Genomic DNA, 9,559 nt, shown 5'->3' with positions numbered 1-9,559 from the left:
GCGGGGGGGGTCAAAGAAGCAGTGGATCTAGTTGTTGCAGTCATGCTTTCAAATCCCACTTGGGAGGCGTCCATGGCTAAATATCGAATTTCTTGCACAGGTTCGTGCTCATCCTTTTATTGGTAACATCCTTGATGTTTTCAGGACTGATCTCATGGTTGAACGTTGAACTTCTGTAATTAATCCAATTTTGAGACACCCTTATGTGCCTCTAACGTCAGAAGCTGTGGATCTACGTCAGTTAGTGTGCAGCATTTTCAGTCTTCTACAGATTTCTCCACAATTCGGGATATACAGGCTTGCTCAGACCCTCCTCTGGCATTTTGGTAGGCACACTCTTTAGCGAGAACCACAGACTTCCCCCCATTGAAAGATTTTAAAAAGATGTGTTTAGACCCTGAACCCATTCGCCACGGTCTTTCTGTGTCATATCGTTTATTGAGTGCTCCGCCTGACCAGTTTTCACCGGTGTATATTTCTAAATGGAAGAGAGACTTGGGCACATCCTTTACGAATAGTCAGTAAGACAGGATATTGCGAATGAAGCATATGGCCTTGATTTCCAGTAAGATACAGGAAACCAGGTTCAAAATCATTTGGAGGTGGTATAGGAGTGTTGATCGTGTTGCACAAGATTTTTCCACAGTGCTGGGGCCAGTCTCAGGGAAAACCCTGCAGCATACTTCCTGCACCCTACTCCATTATCTCTGAAACCTTATGGATTAAGCCTCAGTGGGTTTAAAGCACAGAAGAGATAGCTTGAGGGCCCATTCACACCAGGACCATGCGTTAATTACATGGTTTTGTGCGATGAAGGCACAGCACAACGCACCTACCATGTGTTAACAGTGCAGGAGGTGCAATGCGTTACCACCACATCACAATGCACATTATTGCGGTACTGCGCTTTGCCATACATTCAATAACATAACAGGCAGAATGTGCAAATGAACGGCACCACAAGTGCACCTTCCACGGTAAGTGCGTTACCATGAGTTAATCGCACGGAACTGTGCAATTAATGTGCGGCCCTGGTGTGAATGGACCATTAAACTGAGCTACGGGCTAGAAAAAAATACTCTTGCAGTGAGGCACCTCCACACTGCAAGAATGAAATGTTCATGATTGCCTAGGGTAAAGGAATCTGGTGTAATACTTGCCCTTTTTCTCCAGCAGGCTCCCTCTATCAGTGCATCTCTTCCCCTGAGGCCTCCTCTCTAAGGCACTCCTGGCCGCGGTTGCACACTTAGGGACCGCCCACAGCCTGGAGCACCATGTAGAAAAGGAGGGTCAGAACTTGCCAGAACAGGGAATAGAATAACTAATACAGCCTCATCCTCTACCCACTAAAGTTAACAAACACTTAACCCTTGCAGTGTGGTAAGGCTCACTGCAAGGGTGTTTTTTCCAGCCTGGAGTTCAGGTTTAAGTGAGTTACTATGCATCAACATGCATGATAATTTCAGTCCAACTTTCAGTGAGCAGACAAGGCTAAAAAATTCGGTTGGGGAATCACAAATCAGTTTATATGTTTTCCCTGTGTTACCATTATAGAGACCCCGTTGTTAAACTATTCCTCTATATATGAAAAAAAAAAAAAGGGAGAAGGAACTACACCAATATCTGACAAAGATCATCTTTATTATTCGCAAAGGAAAATTGTTAAAATACTTCTTAAAACATTTAGGAAGACAGGGCTATTCTAGGCCCAAATTAGCTGATTTGGAAAAATTCTCCAATTCAGCTCACTTTCCAGTTCAGTTATGTTGTCCTAGATTGTTCACTTCTCCTGCCTTCTCCAAACTCTTTACCCTTATGTAAATAGCCCTTTAAATATTGCACCATCTATCTGGATCATCATGTTAAATGATCACAAATATAGATCAAATCATGAATCGTACACATGTGACTGGTACCACCTAAGATTCTCTATTAGTTTAAAACCTGAGATCTGCTCAGGTTTCTGCACACGCGGTGCAGTTGGTTGTGCCGCGTTTTTGATGCGTTCCAGGCCGTTTTTGGTAAAAAATAAATAGTTTTTTTTTTTTAAGTTTAACATGGGCTTTCAGTGCGTTCCCGGCATTTGCATGCGTTTTTGATGCGTTTGCATGTGTTCCAGAGCAGGTAAAATAGGGCTTGCTGCAGTTTTTTCACCTGCTCTGGACCTGCACGCTGCATTGCATGTTAATGAGAGGAAGCTCAGAGTGTCCCTATTCTTACAGAGAAGCTCCATAAGGTAAGAAAAAATTGTAAACATTTATTTTTATGTATGCTGTGTGACTAGAAACACAAAACAAACATGTTAGGGGTTTTCTCAAATGTGTCTGCAAAAGTGGAACTACACTTTAAAGTCACAACAAAAGGGTATCTCTTTTAACTGAAACAAAGGAGGTTTTATGTACAGCTACAGAAAGTGTTTTTCTATTGTAAGATCTTTTAAGAAATGGAATTGTATTTCATAGAAAAATATTCTAGCAGATGCAATAGTTTCTTTAAAAAAATATCATTTAATAAAAAGACAAACATTTCTATAGATACTTAAAACAATTTTAAATTGTATTTCAGATTTTGTACCAAATTCAGATTACACCTTTCTATGTTTGTTACATGTCCTCATTCACATACACTATATTGCCAAAAGTATTGGGACATCTACCTTTACACGTGCATGTACTCTTATGGCATCCAAGTCTTAGTCCGTAGGGTTCAATATTGAGTTGGCCCACCCTTTGCCGCTATAACAGCTTCAACTCTTCTGGGAATGCTGTCCACAAGGTTTAGGAGTGTGTCTATGGGAATGTTTGACCATTCTTCCAGAAGCGCATTTGTGAGGTCAGGTACTGATGTTGGACGAGAAGGCCTGGCTCGCAGTCTCCGCTCTAATTCATCCCAAATGTGTTCTATCGGGTTGAGGTCAGGACTCTGTGCAGGCCAGTCAAATTCCTCCACCCCAAACTCACTCATCCATGTCTTTATGGACCTTGCTTTGTGCACTGGTGCGCAGCCATGTTGGAACAAGAAGAGGCCACCCCCAAACTGTTCCCACAAAGTTGGGAGCGTGAAATTGTCCAAAATGTCTTGGTATGCTCATGCCTTAAGAGCTCCCTTCACTGGAACTAAGGGGCCAAGCCCAACCCCTGAAAAACAACTCCACACCATAATCCCCCCTCCACCAAACTTTACAGTTGGCACAATGCAGTCAGGCAAGTACCGTTCTCCTGACAATCACCAAACCCAGAGATGTCCATCGGATTGCCAGACAGAGAAGCATGATTCGTCACTCCAGAGAACACATCTCCACTTCTCTAGAGTCCAGTGGCAGCGTGCTTTACACCACTGCATCCGACGCTTTGCATTGCACTTGGTGATGTAAGGCTTGGATGCAGCCACTTGGCCATGGAAACCCATTCCATGAAGCTCTTTACGCACTGTTGTTGTGCTAATCTTAAGGCCACAGGAAGTTTGGAAGTCTATAACTATTGACTCTGCAGACAGTTGGCAACTTCTGCATGCACTGAATCCACTCTGTAATTTTACGTGGCCTACCACTTTGTGGCTGAGTTGCTGTTGCTCCCAGTTGCTTCCACTTTGTTATAATACCACTAACAGTTGACCGTGCAATATTTAGTAGCAAGGAAATTTCACGGAACACCAGAATCCAATGATTTGGAGGGTGTCCGAATACTTTTGGCAATATAGTGTAGCGTAGCAATTTAAAAATGCTACTTACATACTGTATTAATTGCCCTTTCCTGAAAGAAAGGATTTTCTCTAAACTGAATTTCCCTATGGAATTCAAGGAGGTAGGGAGGTAATGTTTAACTTAATTAACCCTTTTTGCACTGTGCTGGCAGATCTCATCAGTTGTAAGATAGATTTGAACTGTCCTAACAAAGGGTTAAGGATCTAGAGGTTAATGAGAGGAAGCTCAGAGTGTCCCTAGTTTTTCTACGGGGACAACTAGGTTTTTTTAATCACTTTAAAATTGTACAGAGGAGCTCCATAGGCCAGCTACAAAGACATGGGCAAAAGGGATTTTTTTTAAATAAATAATTATTTTTAGGTATGCTGTGTAAATAGAAACATATAACAAACACATATAGGAGTTTTTTTTTATATGCGTCTGTTAAACCACTCTTTAATTCAGATAATTTGTTTTCAAATCAAATTTACACCATGCTTTATAAGGAGTTTTCTTGCCCTGCTCTAAAACACTAGGGTTTTTGATCCCGTGTTTTTTCCAATGAACTATAAAGCTATGTAACCACAGTCTGTTGTAGTAGTCTGAAATCTGAAGTCCTATCTTTGAGATCAATACTGTATTGTGCAAATGCTTTTTGCATTTCTAATGGTTTATATTTAAAAAAAAAAATAAAAAAATAAAAATATGGAAAATGTAAAAAAAATGTTTGAAAACACTTACCTTGGATCTTTTTGAATGCTATCAATAGACGGTGACCTGGCTAATGTTCCCTCTGGTGGTACAGCTGGCCCTGATTTGCTGTAGGGTGAGTCAACAGATGGACAATACTGCAGCTGTCTGTATGGATCTGCGTAATTGGAGCCTGGGCCTGCAGCATAGCTGGCCCTCTGGAAGGTTCCTGTTGCATTCTGAGAGGCATGTTGGCTGCCTGTGCGCTGCAAAGGTACGGAGTCGACACCAGGGGAACATGGGGCTACGACAGGAAAGTAGGGACAAAGTAAAAAACTGAGGATCTGTTCACAAAAATGGTTAACCAGGTCTAGGCAGGAAAAATACACACATATACAGGGAGGCATAAAAAAAGAAGCAGTGTGTTATCTATTAAGACAAGTGGGCAATATTACAATACAAAAATCAACCCTCTTTAAGTATGATTCATTTTATTTTTGTTTCAAAAAAATAAAAAAAATTCTATCAGAAATCAAAAAGTATTCAGATTCAGTATTCACATTTTATTAAAGCAAGCTGTAGATATGCAAATGCTGTACATTACATAATACAGTTTTGCATAGAACAGGTCAAACAAATAAATGGTACAGCGTCAGTAAAGTTTATACACACAATAGAATTTTACACATTTTTATTTCAGGGACTGTAATGAAGAAATATTAATGGTTAGTAAGGTCTATAAGAATTTAATTAATCCAAGAAATGGGATATTTAACAGCAGTAACTTAAAATTAAACAGATTTGAAGGCATAGTGTTGGCAAACTCAGACATATAAAATTATCCTGAATACAAAGTAATTGTGCATAGTCCCTTATAATATCAAACGGTAATAAGATAGAAGAGTGCAAAAATTGTAAATGTCTAGTTTGCTTTTGGGGTGTCAAACATACAGTGGTTTTGTTTGCTACAGTTATGCTACAAGCAAGTACAATAAAGCAACTTCCTCTCCAGCATTAGTCTTTATTAAGTGTCACATCAAATAATAATAATAAACATTTTTTTTCAAAATAATGGTTAAAACTTACTTCAGTGTTATCTATTGTAATCTTTTATTGTTAATACACCTTCCATAAGGAGGGGTCATTTTTTACAGAGTTTATTTTCTCTCCTTGTAGCATAGGATTTTCCAAGATGCTGAATTGTTTTACACAACTGACTTACAGTATTCTCTGCAATTCAAATTCCTGTAATTTTTGCTTTTATTAGTTTGATACATACAGTTAAATACAGAGAACTCCTAAAAGCATACAATCACAAAGACGGTATGTCTAAAAAAAATCTGCAATAACTGGGACATCAAACTACATAAAATTCATACCTCAAAACATTGATTTCAATAGGAAGTAAATATTCATAAATGCAAAAAAAGAGAAAAAATTGCCACATATAGCAATTTTATGACAAAAAAAGCCACTGCAACCTTGATTGAAGTGCCACACTGCTTATATGTGTTTATTTTCACCTACAGCTGGCACCCATAATGTCATGGGATGGGCTTATCTAAACCCAAAACAATATATTGCAGCTTACCAGTGCAGATGTGGTGGCTGCATTACCTGTTTCAGGCTTTTTTCCCCTTTGTTTTTCATATGGTATCCTTAGAATAACACAGCTTCCTTTCCTTTCATGTCTGGCTAAACATACTCACTGTATCTATGAAAACGGCCATGATTGTCGCACAAGCTGGACTTCAAACATGTCTGCCTTAGTTCATCTCAATCACATGGTAAATTGACGAGGCTAGCAGTTTACACAAGAAATATTTTAGCTTTTTTTTCCAGCTTACATGAAGCGACAAGGGTGCTGCATTTTTGGCAAGATCGCCAAGTATTTTCTGTAAATGATAAAAATATTCTTAGCCTGAAAAAAAGAGAACAAATGTTTTTTTTGTATCATCTGATGCCAGGGACATGCAGTTCCAGACGCCGGCAGGTGAGTTGTTTTTTTTACATTTTGCCCTGCTGGGGGCAAGCCGCGACTTTACACACACACAGAGTCAATCTGCAGAGAGACCGGCTCTGTGTCCTGTTATCACTGCGATAACCAAGTAGAATGTTTACATTGCCAAGCCCTCCCCTTCCTCTTACATCAGAGGCAGAGGAGAGTACAGGAACTAATGAATGGAGTCATCCATTCATTAGTGCCTTGTGAATAGGCTGCAACAGCAGAAAAAATCCAAATAAATGTAACCCTTTCAGCCCCCTCCTTTACTGCTTATGTTATCAGCACTCAGACCTGTATATTAACCCTTTTACCTCCCTTATCCTGCACATCTATACATTCACCCCTTCATCCTCTTACTGGATGTGACCTGTACATTAACCCCTTCAGCCCCTCCTCCCTCTTTGTATGGGCCTGTACCGGCGCTCGGGCTGCACACAATATCTTCGGAGCCGCAATTCAGCTGGCCGGCCTCAGAGAACCCTGCACCTTCCTCCTCGCCCGCGCCTTACACTTTGCCTGTGTGTATCTGGGACTGACAAGTTTAATGGACAGGGACTGCTGACACTTGTACTGCCTTCACACACAGGACTGTCATATAATGGACAGGGACTGCTGACACTTGTAGTGCCATCACATAAAGGACACCAGGACTGTCATATAATGATTATATAATGATTATGTTCTGTTTAAGTAGATTGTCATGAGGGACAAGTAGATTGGGCCCCGCATAAGTCCTTGAACAAGTAGGTGTTTTTTTTTAAAATGTCAACACCCCTGGATAGATATAGTAGATAGATAGATAGATAGATAGATAGATAGATAGATAGATAGATAGATAGATAGATAGGAGTGTGCCAATAAGCTAATTTCTTGCTGCTGAAAGCAACCAACCTTCCAACGGCAGTGCAATTTTGAAAATGATGGCAACAATGTTTTTGTATATAACACTATTGGGATTTGCAGTTGATGACTGCTATCAGAAAGTCCTGCTGTACTGATAGGATTGAATTGTGGTCTTTGACTGCCTCGATGTGTTTCACCTCTTCCAGGCTTCCTCAGGAGGTAGATTTTAGAGACTTTCAAGCCAAATCATGTTGTAACACATAAGCAAAACATCAAACAATGCTATAAACTATCAGACCCCAGCTCCCCGAGTGGGCCGTAGGGGAAATAAGGAAGAGAACAACGTCCGAACAGCAGGAGCACACCTCTAGTTAAGAGATCTATTGCAAGGGCTCCTAGATCCGTGTGCCTTCAGACCGCATGTGAATCGCTTGTTCCCCTAACACAAGGCCTGAAAGTCTCTGAAATCTACCGACCTCTTTTTATACCCCCTATTTTCAGCATTTAACCCTTTCATGCCTAGCTTATATTTAAAAAAAGAAAAAAAAAAGTTATTAACCCTTTCAGTCTAAATATCCAAGATTCTTCCTAAGATGCCACCATCATGGAATTATTGCATTTACTACAAATTCTGTTGCCTATGCCTAGTCCCTTCTATGGGTTTAAGCTGAGTGCCTTCTGGTATCTAGTCAGAGGATATATTATTTCCTTATGTGATGGATTTAATTAATCATTTATCTGTATGTGACCATTTTGTTCATCTTTATTTACATCTATGTCCACTGTGTTCTGATGGTGTGTACAACTGTAATCCTTTTTTAACTTTTTAAATAAAAATCTACTATAAAAAAAAATCATTTTCCTAATATATTTGTAGACATTCACATACACATCAAATGTACTTATATTTCTTAAAGGATCATATCATAATCCCTTTGTGCTATTCTTAATTGTTCTACTGGTAATTGTACCAAGCCAAGTATTATTTTCTCCTTTTTCTATCTACTCTGCTTCCCCTAAACTTTCCCATTTTTTGGTTTCCTTCTTCTTTTTTGTGCCATGTTCATTCCTTATTTTCTCAAAAAAAAACAAAAACAAAAGTCTCATAACCACCTTGTCCTTATGAAGGATAAAGAAAGGAGGCTTGCATGATAATGCCACAAATTCTGATACTCTTCTAGTCAAAGCAGTGGGCACAAGAAAAGCTACTTTTTGTGGTAACAAGAGTAAATACATTTCGCTAACTTTTTTGAATGGAAGCTTCTGCAAAACTGGAAGAACTAGGTTGAGATTACAAAAAGAATCCAGCGGAGGGCAACAAAACTAATTAGGGGAATGGAGGACCAGGGCTATGAGACAAGGCTTCTGACCTTAAACATGTTTACGCTGGAATTAAGGAGATTAAGGGGGGATATGATTTTCATGTACAAGATGTTCAATGGTGACAGCAACATTGGCAACAAACTGTTTGAGATTAACTCCATTACAAAGACTAGAGGCCACCACCTAAAGTTGGTGGAGAAAAAATTCCAGCACAATGGGCGAAGAGGGTTCTTTACAGTAAGAGCGGTTAAGGTCTGGAACTCACTGCCATCGGCAGTGATTTCAGCTAAGGGTGTAGATTTGTTCAAGAAACGTTTGGACAATTTCTTGCGGGACCGTAATATCCAGGGATACCAGTATCCCTAAGAATGAGATTATGCGTGGACCTATACGGGTTGGACTTGATGGACGTATGTCTTTATTCAACCCCAAATACTATGTAACTATGATGGAATGCTGAGGAAAGTTCTGAAGATTATATAAAGACTGGTATTGATTTTAAATATGGATTGTTTCACATAAGAAGTTTGTGAGCACGTTGTGGACATTTCCTTGTTTTTGGGTTTTGTTGTCTTTCCCGCTATTTATCATTTTCATTGTGATGATCAAGTATATTAATTGGTTTAGAATGTATCACCTTGGTTTAGAGTAAATCATACAGGGATTAGTATTGGTTTGTCAGTGCTTTATGGATTACATATACGTCTTTTCTTTTAGGTGTAAATAGTAAGGCCTGCGTAATGCAGGCCTTACTATTTAATTTTAATTGTCAAAAATGAAAAACAATTGGACTGCACTTCTACTTGTTTCCAATCTAAGTTTATTAACAATTTTACAAATATATAAAAAGGAAGCACAGGAGAAAGTTCCATACAACAAGGAACAAAAAAAATAAAAATTAAACAATACTATACTGGCAACAATACACAATTCTAAATCACTTGATGATTACATAAAGCCCAAAAGTCAGGGCAGCAAGAATAATACACAAGAAAAGGGACACTACTAAATTAACC

At 39.2% G+C, this 9,559-nt stretch overlaps 1 protein-coding gene across 1 annotated transcript in view; it reads right to left on the bottom strand.

Moving 5' to 3' along the window:
- The window catches only part of LOC108799244 (catenin delta-2-like), a 292,772-nt gene that overhangs the window by 129,357 nt on the left and 153,856 nt on the right, over positions 1-9,559 (bottom strand). The window contains exon 6 of the mRNA XM_018571079.1: positions 4,424-4,676. Coding sequence (XP_018426581.1) covers positions 4,424-4,676 — 253 coding nt within the window. The remainder of the gene's footprint in view (positions 1-4,423; positions 4,677-9,559) is intronic.

Source organism: Nanorana parkeri, unplaced genomic scaffold (genome assembly GCF_000935625.1).
Source record: "Nanorana parkeri isolate BGI_ZX_2015 unplaced genomic scaffold, ASM93562v1 scaffold1668, whole genome shotgun sequence".
Classification (NCBI taxonomy): Eukaryota; Metazoa; Chordata; class Amphibia; order Anura; family Dicroglossidae; genus Nanorana; species Nanorana parkeri.
The sequence above is the reverse complement of the archived record's forward strand: the minus strand, read 5'-3'. Positions and strand labels throughout refer to the sequence as shown.